The sequence below is a fragment of the Eriocheir sinensis genome, chromosome 51, assembly GCF_024679095.1.
Source record: "Eriocheir sinensis breed Jianghai 21 chromosome 51, ASM2467909v1, whole genome shotgun sequence".
Taxonomy (NCBI): Eukaryota; Metazoa; Arthropoda; class Malacostraca; order Decapoda; family Varunidae; genus Eriocheir; species Eriocheir sinensis.
Window position 1 is genome coordinate 3,551,954 of NC_066559.1, and position 21,866 is coordinate 3,573,819.

Here is a 21,866-nt window from a genome sequence, read left to right on the forward strand (position 1 = left end):
TCTCTCTCTCTCTCTCTCTCTCTCTCTCTCTCTCTCTCTCTCTCTCTCTCTCTCTCTCTCTCTCTCTCTTCATTTTTCTTATCTGGCTTTTCTTCCCTTCCCTTCCTTTCCCTTCCCTTCCCTCCCTTTCCCTTCCCTTCCCTTCCCTTCTCATCCTTTCCTTTCCTCCTCCCCATACTTCCCTTCTCTCTTCCCTTCCTATTTCTCTTCTCTTTCCTCTCCTCTCCTCTCCTCTCCTCTCCTCTCCTCTCTTCTTTTGCCGCTGAACTTAGGGTTGACTGAAGGTCTGGGCAGCATGTGGGTAATCTTCCGCCGCTCGGGTATGGTTGGAAATTGTCCGTGTGCATCGGTGGGACTTGAACCTAGGTCCTTGGGGTCACGACGTCCGTACGCTAACCACCCGGCCACCGCCTCCCCAGCTGTGTGGCTGTGTTCTTGCCATGGTGCAGTACACTTCTTTTTCCGGACTATTTGCATTGTCTATTTACAACGAAATTAATAAAAATAAAAATACCGTGTAAGTAGGTAATGATTTGTCAGTTCCAATAGAATTCTACATTATTTTGTGTGTGTGTGCATGTGAGTGTGGATGTGCTATGATTCACTGATTGGGAACATTAAGTTCAGTCATTCCTTTCTGTTCAAGGCAGCGTGAAGTGAGCGTCGCCTCGCGTCGTCATCGGCTGTGGTGAGTTATACAAAATGTTTCCCCTCCGGCCTGTCTCGGAGAGTGTTTCCATCCGCAGTCCATCAGCATTTTTCATTGCCATCTCACGACTCCTTTAGTCATTACATCACTTAGAGAGCATTATTGACCATCTAGCGAAACATAATATGATTCATATTGTCTAAGTGAATATTGTTTTAGTAATCTTCTGTCGTTTTACAGAACTGTGTACGAAGTTGCAGTTTGAGACTAAATTTATGACATTATATGTCTTGCTTTTAGTTAAGCATTCGACAGGGTGTCTCAGCAAAGGCTTTGAAGTGAGCTAATGGTCAATGGGATGGAGGGTAAAGTTTTGAGATGGATCATGGCGTGGCTCAATGATGCGGAGAGTCCAGTGCACGACAAAAAATTTGGTTGAACTCACGTCACTATCAGTATCATTTACATTGGCGATCTTGATTGTGGCATAACCAGACATCAGCATGGTCTGGCTGGTCCACTTAACAGGTAACGCAGCCAGACAAATGTTTCACTCTTGGCATCTTGTACGGTACCAGCCTCTTGCCCTCAATTCTGTCCAGCTGCGCCTCGCCCCATCGCATAAGTAGCGGCAGCGTCAGGTCACCTCGAGAACCAGACTGTCCATTGTTTGTCTCGACGCTCGCCGGGTGTTGGTGGAGCGGCGTTCGGCGTGCCTCCTCGTGTTTGTGTTGCCGCCTCTGGCTCGGCCGCCGCGGAACAGGAAGCAGGAAAACTCGGTAAAATCGTTGTTATTTGAGTCGCACCTCCACCTGTGTAAACATCGGACGTAAATGCACGAATGTGTATATTTGTTTGCTAAAGGCAACTCCAGCTGTCATCCACCTCCTTGTCAAGTCAGGTGTTGTAGATCATCGTCATTATCACCATCATCATCGTCATTATCATCATCATCATCGTCATTATCATCATTATCATCTTAAACCATTATTAGTCCACTGTATACATGACAAACGGCTTTCTCAACGTTCTCCTCCTCTCTCTGTTATAGTATGCTTCGCCCTGCTCCGACATATGACTCTACCTGTACTGACTACAATTTCTTGTCTGTCACTCCATGGTGCAGTGGTTAGCGTGATTAGCTACGAATCCGCGGGCCCGGGTTCGAATCCCGAGCGGGCAGTCGGCGCGCAGCCTACCCAGCTTTCCATCCTCCCTTTCAGGCTGGTCGATAAATGTGTACGTACCTGGGGAAACCTGGGGAAGGTAAACTGTGGTAACCCGGATGTCACGCTGACCCTGTGTCCCGGGGTGATGAGTCCTTACCCACCACAGGCTTAAAGGTCAGTGCGACAGAGATGAGCACCGAGGCAACGCGCAGCTATAGCGTGTTGCCCTAACTTTACCTTTATTACTATGTACCTTTATTACTTTCGTTGTCCGTCTGTTAACAATGCGACGCGGGATATGATCTGGTAATTTCTTAACCCTGCCCCTCTGTCCCTCCATTTCTGTAATCTGTATTCTCTCGTCCTTTTTTCCTATCTCGCCGCTTGCCCTTTAATTTTCTCTTTTTTAGCGTCTCGGGTGTTTGGGGGATGCTGAACAGGCGGCGTGTAGTGTTCGCACTCCTTCCCCTCTACCTGTTTCGTCTAATAATAATAATAATAATAATAATAATAATAATAATAATAATAATAACAAGTAATTAAAATGTCTCCAAACTTTGTCTTTTCTCTAATAACTGAGATACAACAATAATAAAAAGAAATTGTCTTTTAACTTCCGATCACCAAAACTTTACAAAAAAAAAAAATGAGAAGCAACGAAACTATTGAAGCGTTAATCATTCCAATATTTTTTTGCGAAGTATCAACAACGCTGACTTTTACAGATGTAACGGTGGGCGAAGAATATCACCAGGTAGTTTTCCCTGGCCCGTAACAAATGATCATAGACGAGAACACACTCATTAGATAGAAACTACCCGCCACACGACTTATCAGCGACAGAAATCCGCAGGCCGAGAGGAAAAGACGAGACGGCGCAAGCATCGAGGCTGGCCACCACATAGACACTTTGTGCAATGCTGCGGCGGCGAGGAGATTGAGGGAAAGTCTGTGAGAAAGAGATTGATGAAATAAGTGTCTCCTGCGCCATTGGTTCACGTGGGGGGGAGGGGGTGCAGGGGCAGGCTGGGGGAGGAGGAGGAAGTGAAGGGCCGGAGTTGGAAGGAGCAAGTGGCGGGCTGGGGTGTGAAGCAGGAAGTGGCGGGTTGGGGGTGTGAGGAGAACCGGTAGCGTTGGGGGAGGGAGGGGGGGAAGGAGGTGAAGGCGGGTATGATCAAGGCCGTGCATGGGTATATGGTCCAGCTCTATGACCCTGCAGCTATGCCTCAAGGCTCGGGGCCGAACATAATAGAAACAAATCTGCTGTGAGAGTGTGGGCACAAGGATCCACAGAGATATAATAGTAAACTACAAAAGGCGGTCGACTTATACAGTGTACCTTCTGAGTCCTCGTTATTTACCATTTGCCATTTTTTTTGTAAATATCATAACCCCCATTTAAAAATTTATACCGCATTTGAATCAACTATACAGCATTTGCTTATTTTGTTCCACTCGTCCACTACTTTGTCAACCAGTTTTTTGCCTCTCCTGACAGGACTAGGATTTATCTAATTTATACCCATTGCTACGGGGTCATAATCCCCGTTTAATATGAATATTTTATCATCACTTAATTCTTCGAACCCATTAATTTTTTTATTGTATTTCACCGCTCATTCTACCTCTTTCCAAAAAATACAAAGCAAACATCTTAATTTTTTATCTGTATGGTTAGAGTCTAAAACACTAAGCCCTCGAAAAATATTGGTTATTCTTTCCTACTGATTCGAGGAATTTTTATTAATGTAATAAAGGAACCAAAACTGAACCGTTTAGTCGTGATGGGCCTACCCAGTGCCAAAAATGATTAAAGGAGAACTTTCGAGCTCTTGCTACTAACACTTCTGGAAATGAACCTGCCACTTTTCAGCCAGTTTTCAGTCTGTTCTGGCAGTGGTGCGGAGATTGCTGGGTCGGGAATCAAAGCCCACACGCATTGTCATTGTTACGCACCCCTGAGGCACTTCCGCAGCTGGCATGACAGGGATAGATTAATGTAAATGATAAACAATAATGGCCCTAAAGCTGATCCTTGAGGGACACCGTAACTAGATTCGCGGTATATAATAAAATAGTTTTCGTTGCTATCTGCCACTTCGTAACAAACGACTTGCTCAGAGTGTTGGAGGCCATGAATCATAATATTAACTATGTTTACCGAAATGGTCACGAATGTTTTTTGCTATGAAAGATCAACATTTTCCTCGCTACCACTGGCACACTAACGGCCAGTATTTTGATAGAACTGAGTTAACCCCTCCTTGAATGCCGGTACAACATATTTTTAAGCCGAGGGGATACGCTATAGATGCGCCTGACCGCTGTGCTGATCTCTGTACCATTGGCCATTGTCGGTACTACTCAGGTGTCGAAAGACTTTCTGAAAATGTTAGCCAGAGGTTCGGCAAATATATCCCTTGCTTCTTTTTAGTACGCACGGGAAAATATTATTGGCTACTGATGTGCTTGAAAAACTAACTGACTGGGAAAATAAATGTCTGCTAATTTAACTGACTTAGAAATGGAGTGACCAAGGGATGAGCTGAACGGGAAATGAACTGACTTGGATACTAACTGACTGCGGAATGATCTCACTGGGATGGAAATTAACCGGTTGGAAATTAAGAACGATGTCATAATTACCTACATCTTTCCTGAGCTTTTTCTATGAACCCTGCCTTAGACAAAGTATAAATCTCAACATTGGGGATCAAATTCCTCTGAAAGGAAAACAGAGACAAAAGAACAACAAATGAATTAAACGAAAGACAATCAAACACAACAGACATTTCGAAGACGTTTATTGTTGCATCCAGCGAAAGGCAAAGAAAGGCACAAGCTTGGCCAAGATCTGCGGTGCGGCGTGAGTGAGCACAGTGGCATCGGGAGTGAGCGGAGAGTCAGCGTAACGACCTGACGAGCCATCATCGGAAGGGCGTGGGAGAGTGCGAGTCTCCATCCGTCTGTCCACGACTCTCGCACGACCGCCAGTTATTTTTATGAAGACACCGGAGAGAAAAGAACATTACACGTATATTGTTTTAGTATCCGTCCGCTCACTCCCTCACGATGACTCACATGACTAATAGCTGCTGGTTATGCTTATTAGAATGCTGAGGAGAACAGAATGTAACACGTGCATTGCTTCTAGTACTCATGGTGGGTCAATAAAGGAGTATCGTTGAAGAGATGAGGTCGTGGGAGCAGGCGTCCACTCACCACGGCAGTGCAAGAAAAGCGGGTGTCAATTCTTAGTACTAAAATGACGTAGGAAACAGAACATTAGGCGTCCATTGTTTCTAGTGCACTGGAGGGGCTTATTGAGTGTCGATAAGGAGATGAGGTCGTGAGAGGAGGCTGGGGGACGTTCTTAAACATTTCGGCGCCCAAGCAAACATTTGACAAAGCTTTCGTGGGAATTTTGAACATTTCTCTGGATAGTTTTATAACCCTGGTGGTAGTTGAACTCTTCTTCTGTAGCATGAACTTAAAAAAAAACTCGTTAGAACCCGACTGATCTCCTTTTGGACCTTTGGATATAGTTGACGTGAGATGCGGAAGCGTTTGTGAATGACATTAAACTCGTTCCAACTGTATAAGCGGGTTCCAACTGTATAAGCGGGTTCCAACTGTATAAGCGGGTTCCAACTGTATAAGCGGGTTCCAACTGTATAAGCGGGTTCTAACTATATAAGCGGGTTCCAACTGTATAAGCGGGTTCCAACTGTATAAGCAGGTTCCAACTGTATAAGCGGGTTCCAACTATATAAGCGGGTTCCAACTGTATAAGCGGGTTCCAACTATATAAGCGGGTTCCAACTGTATAAGCGGGTTCCAACTATATAAGCGGGTTCCAACTGTATAAGCGGGTTCCAACTGTATAAGCGGCTGGCAATTCTTGTTACTAAAATCCCGAACAAACTGAAGAGAACATTACACGTGCGTTGCCTTTATTAGTATACAGAAGATGTTCAAAAGAAAGTTAACTCTATAATAAGGAAATAAAACTCCGCGACTCAAACGAAACGCGAATGCCATGTTGTGTTACTAAGATGCCGAAGAGGAAAGAACATGGTGCGTGCGTGTCTTTTAGGTTATTTAGGACACTCAAGTGGTTCATGAGAAAGTATAAATGAAGACATAAGAAATAAAAGCTATATCGTCCGTCTCAGCGCAGAACGGCTAGCGAGTGGATTGCTACAGATGCCGAACGGAACATTTATCATATCACGTGCTTAAGATTCAGTGGTCTCCAGTGACTCACGAGAAAATAGACTTGAAGACGAAAGAATATTATATACTATACTTAATGCAACAGAAGTTTTCACATGCTCTCTAAAAAGGATGACGCATTTTTTCTTTTTTTTTTCTTTCTCTTTCTCGTTTTTTTCTGCCGCTTTATACTTACAGAAACCTTTGTTCTCAAAACCAAGTGATACATAATTTAATAATATATAATGATACACAGTTTAGTCTATTCTTTAATTCTCAACATGAAGATAATATCGAAAAGGAGAACTACTACGTTTTTAAGGCATTGTAGAGGCCAAATCTCTTAACTATAGACTCCAGCTTGTGACGAGAATGGAGAGAACATATTTTTACAGCAAAGGCAGCGGCTAACAGGCAAAAACAACCAGAACAAAGAAAGGGAAAAAGCCTTCTAAGCACTGCTCCTATGAAAGAGAAGAGAAGCCAGAAGAGAGGTTAATTTCTGATGGAGAGATGCCTTGATACTCTCCCCTTGCACAGTTAGCCGCACAGCCTAATTCAAAAAAGTCCTTGGTAGCGATCATCCTTTTAAGAGAAGCTTGGCACACGAACTTCGGTATATTTAACATTAGGAGAGGTTTGGCGCTTTGGCTGGTGAACTTAAAATGAACTTACACGGCTAAATGAACATTAATAACAACGATGGTGCTAATAATAGTACTAATAGCGGTAAATATAGACATAGAAATAATGATGATATTAGTAAAGTTCTGCAAACCACCACCGTCATCATGCATTCACTTCCTGGACTCTTCTTTTTGGCAACGAACGAGACATTTAGGAAAAAGTGGTGTGATCTTTTTGGTTTGGACAGTAGGCTACCAATAAGTAAAACAGGAAAGAATATAAAAAGAAAGGCGACCAATTTCACATGATAAGCGAAATTTAAATGAATGCACTAAACTACACAGAAACTTACACTTATAAAACACACACACACACACACACACACACACACACACACACATTCACTCAGTCTTACTATATAATTATGGCTGTAACATAATAAATGGAAGCAATTAATATATATTTTGTATAATTGTATATTTTCATGTCTATACTCTCTCTCTCTCTCTCTCTCTCTCTCTCTCTCTCTCTCTCTCTCTCTCTCTCTCTCTCTCTCTCTCTCTCTCTCTCTCTCTCTCTCTCTCTCTCTCTCTCTCCTATTAGATCGCAAATTATCTAGATAGTTTATTACAATTATGGGAGAGAAAAAATATATTATGCGTCTATATATTGATTTGTGTGTGTGTGTGTGTGTGTGTGTGTGTGTTAGTCTGTCTGTCTACTTTTTTTACGAATACGAGATAACTCTTTATAGGCACGCTTTTAATATCTTTACTTTTTTTATGTTGTTTGTTTTGCTTGTCTGAACATGTAACTGACGTGGGGTGGGGCTGAAGGAGTGACTGGCCGGGGAATGACTGCCTGACCGAGTGCCTGACCGAGTGACTGGCTGAGTGCCTGACCGAGTGCCTGACCGAGTGTCTTGCTGAGTGGCTGACCGAGTGCCTGACCGAGTGTCTTGCTGAGTGGCTGCGTGTCAAGACTTTTGTGTTCGTGCGTCTGGGTGGTTCTGGCGAGTGGGAGAAAGCGTGGGGTGGAAAAAAGAATTAACCAGAGTAGCAAGCAAGTTTTTTTTCTAGTGATGATTTGTTTCGTTACTCTGATGTCTTGAGGGTGTTAGTGACTTCCTGAGAGACGGATGAATGGATGGGTGGACAGACGGATGGATGGATGGGTGGTTAAAAAGAGAGAATAAAGAGGGAAACAGATAGATAGATACAGATGTAGAAAAACAGACATACATCTATAAAAAAAAAATGGACATAAAAACGAAAGTAGGTTGGTAGTAAGTAGATTAATAAAAAGATAGACAGATAGTTTGTTAGGCCTGAATTAGTATGCCAGAAAATGTTTTACTCAACAACAAACAACAAACGAGAAATATCGATAGACCAGCCTGACGAACAGAATGGTAGAGAGGGATGATGTTTCGTTCAAGCTTTATGAAATGAGAAGATGAGGACGATTAGACGTAAGGAAGATGCATAACGTAATAAACAGTAATGATTCAGGAGGGAAGGAAGCCATAAGTCGCCCGGGGATGAAGTGAGGTTATAGTACGTTGCTAAATTCTGAGGAAAATGTAAATTACGAAAAAAACGAAAAAAAAGTACCAGACTATATAATAATTACTGTGCATTTAGGTCTGAAAAAGCAGCAGTAGAGTTGTATTAGTTCTAGTATAGTAGAGAGTGTTTACTTAGAAGAAATAGACACAGGCAGGATTTTTTTGTTTTTTTTGTTTTAATAGACAGACGATTAAATAAGCAGATGAATATGTAACAGACAATACAGACAGACTTAATAGTTTGTACGTGAAGTGTTTGTCTAAGTTGGCGTAATGTGGAGAAGGGGGAAGACTATTGTTGTTGTTGTTGTTGTTGTTGTTGTTGTTGTGTTGTTGATGTGGTGCTGTTGTTGGTGGTGTTGACGTAGTGGTAGAGGTGGCGATAGTAGTCTTCGTTATTGTTTGTGGTGATGTTTGTGGCTGTTGATGTGGTGGTGTAGCTGTGGTAGTTATACTTGTTGTTGTATTAACTATTGTCATGGTTGTGCGGTGGTAGTGGTGGTGGTGATGGTAGCAGGGCGTTGAGGTGGTCCTGCGTAGTGGAGGATGCGCGATGGTAGTGGTGGTGTTGGTGTTGCTGAAGGTTGTAGGGGTGGCTGGCTGGGGTTGTGGTCGTCATCTTCATACGCTGTCAGTCTCTCCTTTTCCTCCGCAACGTTGATTTCTGCTTCATATCTTGTCTCCTGGATTTGACTCTCCGTTCCCTCTCCTTCCTCCTCCCCTCCCTCTCCCTTCACGCATGTTAGGGAGACTGGAGAGGCGAGGAACTGGTAGACATACGCTCCCGCCACACCTCCAGCTATCGGTCCCACCCAGTACACCTGTGGGAGACGATTACAGGTGAGCTCGGTGAAAAGGAAAGTTAAAATAGCGTTCCCAGACGAGTAACGTTTTGACTTGACCTGCATTCTTCACGTGTCAGGAACGGGTTTGCCTAGAGTGGTGTGATCCTACGTGATCTGACCTAACCTGACCTGACCCTTGACTTTTGCAGGTGGAATTTAATGAAAGGGAAAGGTTCTGCGGTTTTCCAGTTTTATTTGCTTGCGGTATAACGTAGCTACCTTTCCGGGGACTTTTCACCACGAAGTAGCCTGACCCAACCTGACTTTTGACTTTATTGAACAGTGACTCAGTGAAATGGAAGATATTAATGTCTGTTACCCGGTGAAAGAAATAACCTTCTTCCCTTTGCATTTATATAGACGTGAGAACTAACCTGTACGGAATAATTTAAAATATCTTAATCTAATTTGGCTTCACTCTACGTATTTGATTGGGCAGTGAGTATTTTTTTATCTGTTTCTTTGGTTTTCTTTTTAAGGCGTGGGGACTGACAACAAAGAGTAATCTAACATAACATGATCTAATTTGACTTCATTCTACGTCTTTTATTGGACCGTAAGTTTATTTTTTAATCTATTTCCTACCTTTTCTTCTTAGGGTTTCAGAACTGACCTGCACAGAACAACCTAACATAACCTGATCTACTTTGGCTTCACTGTGCGTCTTAACTGGACCGTGAGTTCGTTTTTTAATCTTTTTTTTTTTTGCTACTTTTTTTCGTTTGCGTTCCGTACTGAAAAAAAAATTCCCTTCACCAGCAGAACAACTTGACCTACTCCTGCTATCCCTTTCCATCCATCTGCTGCTGTTTTCCTCCCTGCTCCTTCCTCTCCCAATTTCTGTGACCATCAACCTCCCATTAGTACTACGCATGCACCCTTCCGCCCCGCATTCAGAGTAACTCCCCTTTCTCTTCTTTATATTTCCCTTCACCAGCAGAACAACTTGACTTGCTCCTGCTATCCCCTGCCATCCATCTGCTGTTGTTTTCCTCCCTACTCCTTCCTCTCCCAATTTCTGTGACCATCAACCTCCCACACCCTCCCGCTTCGCATTTAAAGTAGCCACCCCCTCGTCTCCTTCATCTTTTCCTTCACCAGCACGCAGCAGAACAACTTGACCTGTCTGACATTCTTCTTTTAAATAGATCGTGACGTGTTCCGGCGATCTAGTTCTCGTCTCTCCTCCTCTTTCGCCGCATCATCTTGAAAGCCTTTAACAATATCAGGCGTCAGTTGTTGCCTTTTTCTCTCTCCCAGACTTTACTTTCACTGCTCTGTGTACTTTCATCTTTTGTTTTTCGTGTGATGGTATGAATGACCTTTCTCTGGCATGACCATACGGTATACTATTCTAAAGTTGTTGCGTTTTTCCTTGTGGTATGATCGTGCTAATTTTCTTTTCTTCTTTAGCAGCAGTGGTATAGCCGAATGACAGACGCCTTTTCTTTTATTCCCTTTTTTTTCTTCTTTTTTTGCATGACTGTAGACAGACTTCGAATGTCTTATGATGGCATTTAAGTATGAAAGACAGCCGCTTACTGCTTCTTTTCTCTTTTAAGTGTAAGAAAAAAACTCCACTAGAACCGCGTCCATACTTATTCTGATGGTGAAAGTCCTGAGTCAGATGAAAAAAAAAAATATGCGACTCCGTGATAGAACGAAAGTAATCCTTACAGAAAAGACATCCCCACCGCACACTTTGTTCAGCGCCCGGCCCGAATGAAGTTAGGTTAGTTTAGGCTTAATTAGACGTATGGTATCGTGACCTTCTGCCGGGATATAACTGAGAATAACTGGAAGAGAAGAAAATGGTTAGTGGGTGAGCTATGGCCAGCACGTCACCCACGGTTCAGGTGCCAATCAAGCGGACACTTCAGAAATATGCCGCCCGGTCATATAGTGTGCGTCAGATTCGTCTAGCTCCGGCGTGTGTGTGGATTTCCCCTCAGTAAGTGTGCCGCATAACTTCCTAGTCTATAACCAACACTCATTCTATTATTTATTTAATGACTAAACTCGAGGTCGTTGCCATTTCCACTTCTATTCCGGTGTCACTTTTTTAACCGTCACATTAGAGGAACAACAAAACTCCCGTGAAGACATTGCAAAACGCTTGATTTGGACTATATCCTTTTACGGCCAAATGGAGCAGGAAACCTTTGCCCTCAGCACCTCAAACGACACGGCTTGAAACAATACACGCTCCGTCCATGTGCCAACGGGGAACAAGCAGCCTTCAGGTTAAATGCACGAGTTTTTTCAATAGTGCTGAGTTCCTTAAAGGGCTATTACACTGGACAAACTTTCCGTGGATCTTCAGTCAAACCACGATTTCCGCTGGCGTGGTTCTCATATTTCCGTGGTTTTCTGACGTGTCCACGATCTTCCAAAGCTACGGTAGAGTTATTTGAAGGACGACGGTATTACTCACCATCGTCATCATCAGCAATAACAAGAAACAAATGAGAACCACGCTACCAAAAATCGTGGTTTGACTGAAGATCCACGGAAAGTTTGCCCAGTGTAACAGCCACTTTATGCTCCACTTTTATGGTATGTAAATGACAGCTTCGAAATATAACTAACGGCATTTTTCAGCTCTAGCACTAATAGCCTTCACTGTATTGTTCTGTTTTGGATTGCATTTTATTGTATATTATTGTATTTGTTATATCCCACTACTCACTTATATTAGCTAGTCATTCCTCTTGTGTATCATATTGTTTTAATCTGTTCCTTTCCTTCGTTCGTGTATTCTTATTTTCTATTGTCTTCTGTTCTGTCATATCTCATTCATCTCCTTTCATCTATTCAATCTTTCTTATTCTCAGTTGCGTTTTTTACTTTTTTTTCTGTTCTGTTGAGTCGTATTATTTTCAGGTTCGTTCTGCCATATTTTTGTTTTCTTTTGTATTTTATCCACTTTGCTTTCTTCTTCCGCGACTATATATGCGTAGCTTCGTCTCTCCACCTTCACCTCAACTGTCCCGCCTCTTTTAAAACTCTTCCTCTTCCTCGTCCTTCACTTATTCCTTTTCATATTCCTCCAGTTCCTTCTCTTTCTCCTCCATCCCCGCCTAGTCTCGGTCTTCGTCTCCGTCTACTCTTCGTCCTCCTCTTCATCATCATCCTTCTTTTTCTTCTCCACCTTCTCCTCTTCCTATTCCTTCTCTTCCTCCTCTTCCTCTTCCGTCTGCTCCTCTTTCTCCTCCTAATCTTTCTTCTCACTTAATTATCGATACTAATCAAATCCCACAACATCTCATTACAAAAAAAAAAAAAACGCGCTATCTATTATTCCTCTGACAAGCAACAAACTCCCTCAGGCCGTCACTTATAATTATTCTGACGTGCAGGTGTGGGGGAGGGAGGGAGGGGGTGCAGGGGGAAGGGTTCAAAGCATGCCTGTAAAGAAAAAATAATAATAAACAGATAACGGAGGGCAATTATCAAGAGTCTCACAGGTATATCCAGGTGTGTGTCGTGATGAATTATTTGAAGCCACGTCATCAAGTCACCTGCCTGTCACCTGCATGCATGGCGGTATCGTGAGGTGAGGGAGGGTTGAGGGAAGGAGGGAGGGAGGGAGGGAATGCTGATATGCCTGTCGTGGTGCGTGAACAAGAGTGTCAACCGATTCAGCGTCATTCAGTCAGGCGACGAGGCGTTAAAAGTGGTTAGTAGGTCTGTCAGTCATTGCCATCACTCTTATCTGAAGATGGAGTGAAGGGGAAGGAGGAGGAGGAGGAGGAGGGGGAAGGGAGAGGTGAGGGGAGAAGGGAGAGGAGACGAGAGGTGCTTAGAAGTGATAAAGTGATGAGGTAACGAGATACAAGATGAGAGAGGAGAAAACTAGAACTGTAGGAGATGAAGAGGAGGAGGAAAAGAAGAAAAGACGAAGTTAAAAGAGAGAAGAGAGAGGAAGAGAAGAGGCAGAGGAGACTAGAAGAGCTGAGAAGTGAGGAATGGTGAAATAATGCGAGGTAAGAAATTAGAGAAGAGGATTGGAAAAAAAGGAAAGAAGGAAAAGGGGAATAAAGAGAGGGCTGGTGAACACAAAAGGAGAGAAAGAAGGGGAGGAGGAGGAAAATAAAAATAGGTGAAGTAGAAAAAAAAAAGAGGAGAAGAAGGTGAGAAGGGAGAAGAGAGAGGAAAGGAAAAGAAAGAGATGTGAGATAAGGAGAGCAGAGGAAAGGAAAATAATGGGAAAAGAGAGAAAGAGAGAGAGGAGAGGAGGTGAAAGGGATGTAAGAGAGAGAGAGAGAGAGAGAGAGAGAGAGAGAGAGAGAGAGAGAGAGAGAAGAGAGACAGAGAGAGAGAAATAAAAGAAAGGAGAGGAAAGGAAGTGTTTAATTAGTAATGGACGAGTTGTAAATTTAATAATATCCTTGGGTTCGTGCGTGTCACCTAATGAACACCAGGTATGTGGAACGAGAAGGGTCAGGTTAGTGGTGGATTGTGTGTGGAAAATGTGGCGTGGGTGCGGCAATCGAAATTCTGGAAGTCATATTTCTCTCTCTTATTATCTCCTTAAGTCTTTTTTTTTTTGGGGGGGGGGGAGGGGAATTGCGGGGTCTGGGTGATTTTTTCTGTTACAAAACCTCCTTTAGTCTTTTCGTGGGGAGGGTGCAGGAGGGACGGGGTCGCAATATTAGCATGTCGAAGATAAGAGCCTACCACCTGCTGTTACCTGTGCAATGAGGGTCACAGGTACAGCAGGTGTGTGTGGAGGGGTGGGGGTGGGAGGGGGTGAGGGGGTCTGGTGCTTTCAATTCATTCGTGACAAAGAGAAACCACATCCTCGACCACATGCTTTCCTTGCTCCATCCCATACCCTCACCGACACCTCGTTAGTACCCACAGCTCACTCACACACCATACTCCCCATTCCACTATTCCTACCCACTATAGCCCCATACCCTTACCAGCATCGTACATATTCTCGGAGTAAGTCTGAAAGTAGGTCTGAAGATGAAAAAAAGCACAAGGATATGATTAATAAGTATCAGTTTGGGGAGTAACAAATGACAAACGGGAGCGAAACACTTTAGAGTAGTGGACTAAGCATTGTTAGGACAGACAGTGCAAACCCATCCCACGGAAATAAATCATAAAGAGAATTATAGTGGTATATACAGCTTGTGGTAATTATAGGAGTAGCGCAATAAACCGCCACCCTTCTTGAAATGATCGATGCCCAATCAGTGTATCACAAAAGCTTCTCAAAAAGGTCTAGAAAAAGCAGAGAAGGGCACACATAGCAATATAGATAAAAAAAAAATGATGCTAAGTAACATAGACAGGAATTTTGCATCATCTATTTGGAAACAGACAAAATTTGAAGATATTTTAAGACGATGAGGAACAAAAATTATTGTTAGTTCCTCTCTGAATAACTCCCTGCATGTACAATCACGCACTTAAGGTTGGACGGAAATATACTTTAGTCAGCCTTCCTTAACGACTGAAATGTAAGATCAAAGAAAATGGCTTAAACGAATGGTAATCTATTGTATATTTGGGTATGTCCTCCCCTCCCTTCCGCATTTTAATCTGTCGCCATGGATCTCATTTTGAGCCTTGATGGTCAGAACACATGAATACACTGCCATCAAACACTTAACTAAGAGGCAAGGTGTGGAGCGCCGGGCAAGCTGATTACTATGGTCAGGGTTTGCTTTCCCTCGGGGCCTGTGGCGGACTAGAGACGAGGGCCCCTACACTCTCAAGTAATATTAAGTCATGCACTCTTTTAGGAACTTAGAAATTAACTATGACTTAGCTATAGCAGACTTATCAGTGCTGTCACTTACATAATGCTATATGTATTTACTTAGTTATTTAGAACTGTTAGTTAAATTAGTGTGCGTCCCGAGGTTATTCAAATTAGTGTGCGTCCCGAGGTTACTCAAATTAGTGTGCGTCCCAAGGTTACTCAAATTAGTGTGCGTCCCGAGGTTACTCAAATTAGTGTGCGTCCCGAGGTTACTCAAATTAGTGTGAGTAGCGATGTTACTAAAATTAGTGTGCGTCCCGAGGTTACTCAAATTAGTGTGCGTCCCGAGGTTACTCAAATTAGTGTGCGTCCCGAGGTTACTCAAATTAGTGTGCGTCCCGAGGTTACTCAAATTAGTGTGCGTCCCGAGGTTACTCAAATTAGTGTGCGTCCCGAGGTTACTCAAATTAGTGTGCGTCCCGAGGTTACTCAAATTAGTGTGCGTCCCGAGGTTACTCAAATTAGTGTGCGTCCCGAGGTTATTCAAATTAGTGTGCGTCCCAAGGTTACTCAAATTAGTGTGCGTCCCGAGGTTACTCAAATTAGTGTGCGTCCCGAGGTTACTCAAATTAGTGTGCTTCCCGAGGTTACTCAAATTAGTGTGCGTCCCGAGGTTACTCAAATTAGTGTGCGTCCCGAGGTTACTCAAATTAGTGTGCTTCCCGAGGTTACTCAAATTAGTGTGCGTCCCGAGGTTACTCAAATTAGTGTGCGTCCCGAGGTTACTCAAATTAGTGTGCGTCCCGAGGTTACTCAAATTAGTGTGCGTCCCGAGGTTACTCAAATTAGTGTGCGTCCCGAGGTTACTCAAATTAGTGTGCGTCCCGAGGTTACTCAAATTAGTGTGCGTCCCGAGGAACGTATGCTCTTATTTTTCTACGATACTTTGGACGTTTTTAAGTAGGTGGCAGGAGCCGCACAGGTCTCTTGAAAGAGCCGCAGGTTGCCGACCGCTGCCCTAAGCCGTCTCTACCTAAGGTCCCTTTATAGTAAAACCTTTCTTACACTGCAGTAGGCCCAACAACATCAGTCTACATATAATAATGAGTAAATGTTTGCAGCCATGAGGTGGGTGTCGTGTCTGTTTCCCTAGCCGTCTCTACCTTAGGGCTGCGAGGTCTGCTTCCCGTAGGCGTCCATCTCCATGTCGTAGCTGTTGGACTTGGGGGCCTTGAAGACGTAGTTGTAGATCAGCGCCGCCGCTATGCCGCCCAGGATGGGGCCCGCCCAGTACACCTGCAAGGACCCGCCGCGTCACGCCTCCACGCCCGTTCCTGCTGCTTGGCACACACACACACACACACACACACACACACACACGTTGCTCATCGTTGTCACAATGTTTAAGTGAGGTCAGGCTGTTTGGGTGTGCAGGCAGCGAGAACAATGTCGCTGACTTGACACCCAAACATTGCGACACAGCTATTGTGCACCATACATGCCACACATCTCTGTATACACGACACCTACATACCATTGCCTTACACACACACACACACACACACACACACACACACATTTTCTACATATATGAGCTTTTTAATATAACTTTCATGCATGTAATTTTTGCTGCTCATTTGTCACACTGCATTTAGCAAAGTTAAGGTTTAATTAAGGGCATAGGCTAAGCTGCGCGTGGCCTCAGTGCTCATTTCTGTCTCGTTGGCCATTGAGCTTGCGGTGGGTTAGAGCTTGTCATCCCGCGCCACAGGGTAGGTGTGACATCCGGGTTACCACAGTTTACCTTCTCAGGGTTTCCCCATATAGTCAGTGACGCATATAATCCTTTCCATCCATCTATCCATCCATCATTCATTAATTCATTCATTCCATTATTTCTTCCTTTTTTCCTTCCTTCCTCCCTCCTTTCTTTCCTTCCTTCCTTCCTTCGTTTTTTCCTTCATTACTCCTTTCCTTCCTTCATTCATTCATTCATTCATTCATTTCTTCCTTCCTTCCTTCCTTCTATCCTTGTCTCAGTATTTCTCACTCTTTAATCCAGGGAGTAATTGCGTGCATATGCCTTCCTTCCTTTCTTCATTCATTCATTCATTCATTCATTTACTCACTTTCCATCCATCACTCACTCACTCGTCCATTCTTTTTCCTTTACTTCATTCCTTTCTTATTTCCTTCCTTACTCTCTCTCTCTCGGAATGAATACCCGCCGTCCATCCCTCCTCACTCACAACACAAGAACCCTCATATTATCACTGTACACATGCATTTACAGACACCGGTAATAAATCTTCGAGCGTTCAACATACTCATTGCTTACCTCCACGCATAGTTTCATCCATGCCCTGTCATTCGCCCATGCATGATGAATATATTACGTCCATGCACATGATACAACGCCATTCATATTCATAGCTCAGATAGTCAGTCACACAGTAATTATAGGTTTGTGTGCTTGCAAGAGAAAAGTGTATAAATAGGAATGAGTGAGTTGTTATTTTTTGTTGTTTGTTTATCAAATGAGCGCCATAGATGAAAGAGCGGGAAAAATAATGTTTGTTCGTTATAATAAGTTGAATGCTGTTGTCAGAGAGAGAGAGAGAGAGAGAGAGAGAGAGAGAGAGAGAGAGAGAGAGGATGGGAAGTGAAGAAAGAGGAAAAAGAAAGGAGGAAAACAAAAAAGGGAAAAAAAAGAGGAAATGACGAGGGAAAAGAAAGAGGAAAACAGAAGGAAGGAAAAAGAAAGAAGGAAAGGAAGGAGAGGAAATGAAGAGGGAAAAGAAAGAGGAAAACAGAAAGAGGAAAAAAGAGAGAAAACGAAAGAAGGAAAACGAAAGACGGAAATAGAAAGAGGAAAAAAGAGAGAAAACGAAAGAAGGAAAAGAAAGAGGGAAAAAGGGAGAGAGGGAAAAATGGAGAGGGAAAAGATAGATAGATAGAGAGAATGAAACAAACAAACACTCATACACAAACAAATAAACACAGACAAACAGACAAACAAACAGACGATTCAAACAAGCAAGCACAGACAGAAACAGACCAACAGCCAAGGAGACACAGAAACAGACGGAAACAAATAGACAGACAGACAGATAGAAAGAAACAGAAACAAAGATGGAAAAAGACAGAAAAACAGACAGACAAACAAACCGATATAAACAAACAAAGACAAAGCAAAACACAGACACTACACAAAAACAGTGACGTAAACAAACAAAACAAACGGAAAGAAATAGAGAAAGAAACAAATGGATAGACAAACAGACACAAACAGACTGAAACAAACACATAAACAAACAAATATATACAGACAAACGTACGTACGAACTAACATCTAAGGCCCTTGTGTTCCTTATCTCTCTCCGTCAAAATTTATCAGCGAACATTTTTCCTTTTATATCTTCTCTCTCTCTCTCTCTCTCTCTCTCTCTCTCTCTCTCTCTCTCTCTCTCTCTCTCTCTCTCTCTTTTATTTAAGCATCAAGATACTACGGTATACATAGAACAAAGGAACAGTGAAATTGTCTTCAGGCGAAAGACGATCTCTGTGTTGAGATCGCCTATCTTAAAGCACTGCCTCCCACAATGTCACCAGTGTGGAGAGAGAGAGAGAGAGAGAGAGAGAGAGAGAGGATAAAAAAGGAGCAAATGTTCGCTGATAAATTTTGACGGAGAGAGATAAGGAACGAGTGGTCAGTTCGTACGTACGTTTGTCTGTTTGTTTGTCTGTATTTATTTGTTTGTTTTGTGTTTGTGTCTGTTTGTCTATCTATTTGTTTCTTTCTCTATTTCTCTCCGTTTGCCTTGTTTGTTTACGTCTTTGTTTGTTTCTGTGTCGGTTTGTCTCTCCTCTCTCTCTCTCTCTCTCTCTCTCTCTCTCTCTCTCTCTCTCTCTCTCTCTCTCTCTCTCTCTCTCTCTCTCTCTCTCTCTCTCTCTGTCTCGCTCTCGCTCTCTCAACGGAGTGTCAACAACCAGCAAGTCTGCCAACCGAGTATTCTTTTGATGCCAAGTAGCTAAACGTCGAGAGAGAGAGAGAGAGAGAGAGAGAGAGAGAGAGAGAGAGAGAGAGATGCGATAAAGTGTTAACAAGACAGTTTTATTTATATTCTTTTTTCCTGATGAACGTTGAAAGCTGAATCGATCACGAGTTAGCTTAGAGGATCAAAGAACTTGTGGGCCTGAACGAAGGAAGGGAAGGGAAATTATGGTGAAAATGTGAAAATAAAGTAACCAAGAGACAAGTGAGAGGAGGAAAGTTAAAGCAAATAGGTCAGCCGGGTGACTTTATAGAGGAGGGGAGAGGGTCAGCAGGGCGAGGGGAGTTGCTGGGTTAGCCTGACAAGAGTTGAAGATAAAGAAGGCAAGAACAGCGACCCTATCAAATCTGGGATAGTAGGGCTGATAACAGGAGGATGATAAGGAATGTAAGATGTGGTGTTGGGCACGATTCCGCTAGTTCGATAACCACTAATCAGCACAGCGAAGAAATGAGACGGTTTTGTCCCGCCAGAGGATATTTGCCCCGTCGAGGAGTTGCAATGGGCGAGGCGGCCGCCGTACTAAGGAGAGTGATGGCAAGCAGGAGTCTCAGAACCTGTGGCCTCACCTGGAGGACTGCTGCGGCCTTAAGTCAAGGGACACGAGGAACACCAACCTCTTGTAATCCTGGTGGTACCTCTTTTCTCTTATGTGCTGCCTAGAGCGCCGGTGAGCTCTCGATGGGCCTGGTGGACGGCCCCCGCCCGTTAGTAGTGCAGGCGATTTTTATTAGAACTCGCTGCCTATGTTATACATACCGTATGTGTAAACTTTCATGTGTTAATTTTATCATATATGTACACCGTCATCTGAGTTTCTTTTGTTAAGGGTTTAACATTAGAGCAAAATCAGTAATCAAAGCTATAAGCATACAATAGTAGTAGCTGTTAGCATTTGCTCCCGCTATATGTGTATAGTGGGTTAGCCGTATAGCGTCAACGAAGCTACCTTTTTAGTGAAGTAGCGGTTAGCGAAGCAAACATGTTAGTTAGCTCTGACCGTGTAAGACGTGACAGAAGCCAAAGGAACATGAAGCTGACGAATGGACAACGTTGACAGCACGGTGGTGTGGGAAGGACATGGAGAGGGGGGGCTGCGGCGAGGCAATGGAAGGACGAGGCTGGCGGCTGTGGGGGGCGGCAAACGAAAGAGAGGTTGTGGGGGAGATATGGGGGGACGAGAGAGAGAGAGAGAGGTGGGGTGTGTCTGAGGGAGGGGCTGCGGTAAAGACTCACCCAGTGGTCTTCCCAGATGCCGGTGACAACGGCGGGGCCGAAGGAACGGGCGGGGTTCATGGCGGCGCCGGTGTAAGGAATCTGTGGAGAGGAAGGGGGTGAGGAGTGGTGGTGGTGGTGGTGGTGGTGACGATGGTGGTGGTGACAATGGTGGTGGTGACATGTGGAGAGGGAGGGGTGGTGGTAGTGGTGGTGAAAATGGTGGTGATAAGTGGAGAAGGAGGGAGTAGTTGAGGAGTGGTGGTGGTGGTGACGATGGTGGTTTGTGGAGTGGGAAGGAGGGGGTGGGGGGTGTTGAGGCGTGGTGGTGGTGGTGGTGGTGGTGATGGTGGTTTGTGGAGAGGGAAGGAGGGTGAGGAGTGGTACTGGTGGTGGTGGTGATGGTGGTGGTGGTGAGGCATGCTAATTTACACATCTGCTGACCTAAGTAAAAATATAACACGCAGGAAGGGGAAAAGGCGCGCGGCATTTGCACCTCTGAGACAACAATGCGGACCAGTACAACCAGGACGTGATATTGCTCTAAATTTGAAACATGAAAGTCGCGCGTCAGGGAGAATTTGTGTTAGATGAATTAAATAAGACAATGACATGATAACAGGGAGGAGACATACTACTTGAAGCGTAAAAATACAAAATCACAAAGTTTTGATATAGAGAGTAAAATGATATGCATGAAGAAGCTTGCCATGGCCTTATGCGTACAGAGGAAACCAGCAGTCACCTGTAAGACCGCTGCAGACAAGAAAATGGAACATGGCCTTATAATTACGAGGATTTCCCGGACATGTTTTGCAGGAGGGGGCAGTGACGTTCAAAGCGGTTTCATCTGTTTGTTTCAGCCACGTTTCTTCGCGCCTCCTTTTTTTACAGTGCAGGAAACAGGTCAGGAGCAAAGGCAAATACATAAAAAAAAGAGAGACCGGGAAGTGTCGCGGAACTGTCATGTACTCTCGTGGTGTCTGCATCGCTGGACTGCCGAAGGAGCCTATACGGACAGGACATGTATACACTCATTCTGTCAATTCCCTTTGCCTCGTCATCCATCCAGGCAGCGTATTCCCTTTATCTCTTCGTGTACTTGGCGCCCACTCTTGAACAGGGCAGGTTACGTTAGGTTAGGTTCTGTTAGGTACTGATTGGAATAAGTCTTTAATGGTAATTTTTCAAGTACATCCCGTGGTTAGTTTCGGAGCTATACACCCGAGCGTCTTAAATCTGGGACCACATACCCATAGAGACAAGGAATATGCATCCGGGCAGTCGTCTACTTCTCCACGATACCATAATGAAAAGGAACCCAGAGAACTTAATCCATGACCGTCGTTTTGGGGTGAGGATCCGCCCCTCACGCCTGACGAAAGCAGACTACCGCACCTATGGACTCCTTAACTATCTCGTTCCCTATGATGCCACAATGTGATGGGACCCAGTGAACTTAAGTCATGACCGTCGTTGGGTGGTAAGCGTCCACCTCCCACGGAAGCAGACTACTGAACTTAAGTCATGACCTTCGTTGGGTGGTAAGCGTCCACCTCCCACGGAAGCAGACTACCGCAGCTGCTCACGCCTTAACTAACGGCAACTGATACAGATGGCTTCTTTCAGCCGGGCCAGAAGCCTCCCGTGGATAAAAAGATGTGTGGAGCACCGAGGACCCTGCCATACAACATCCTAGGAGTGCGATTCTTGTTTGGCGCATCATGATAGTGCCTGAACACCGCCCCTGCCTCTGCCATCCCACCCCCACACCTGTTGTTTTGTGATGGGATACCTGAACACCC

At 44.1% G+C, this 21,866-nt stretch overlaps 1 protein-coding gene and 2 long non-coding RNA genes across 13 annotated transcripts in view; 2 read left to right on the top strand and 1 right to left on the bottom strand.

Moving 5' to 3' along the window:
• The first annotated feature begins 208 nt into the window (after window positions 1-208).
• Window positions 209-7,226, top strand: LOC126982555 (uncharacterized). The gene is made up of 2 exons (XR_007735237.1): window positions 209-5,500; window positions 5,558-7,226. It is a non-coding gene; the product is annotated as an uncharacterized LOC126982555 (long non-coding RNA).
• Window positions 7,185-21,866, bottom strand: part of LOC126982554 (aquaporin AQPAn.G-like) — a 47,501-nt gene continuing 32,819 nt past the window's right edge. Inside the window, exons 4-6 of one of the 2 annotated variants that reach the window (XM_050834703.1) lie at window positions 20,083-20,163; window positions 15,955-16,087; window positions 8,899-9,048 (exon numbers count right to left, since the gene is read on the bottom strand). In XM_050834703.1, the coding sequence (XP_050690660.1) occupies window positions 15,956-16,087; window positions 20,083-20,163 (213 nt within the window). In that variant the 3' untranslated portion in view covers window positions 8,899-9,048; window position 15,955. Of the gene's footprint in view, window positions 9,049-15,954; window positions 16,088-20,082; window positions 20,164-21,866 lie in introns of both variants that reach the window. The other variant, XM_050834702.1, reaches the window with a different exon arrangement.
• Window positions 9,055-15,948, top strand: LOC126982556 (uncharacterized). 10 transcript variants are annotated; one of them, XR_007735247.1, is made up of 4 exons: window positions 9,055-14,951; window positions 15,006-15,059; window positions 15,114-15,410; window positions 15,519-15,948. It is a non-coding gene; the product is annotated as an uncharacterized LOC126982556 (long non-coding RNA). The 10 variants fall into 10 exon arrangements; XR_007735238.1 differs by having other exon boundaries at window positions 9,055-15,059; XR_007735244.1 differs by having other exon boundaries at window positions 9,055-15,059; window positions 15,114-15,383.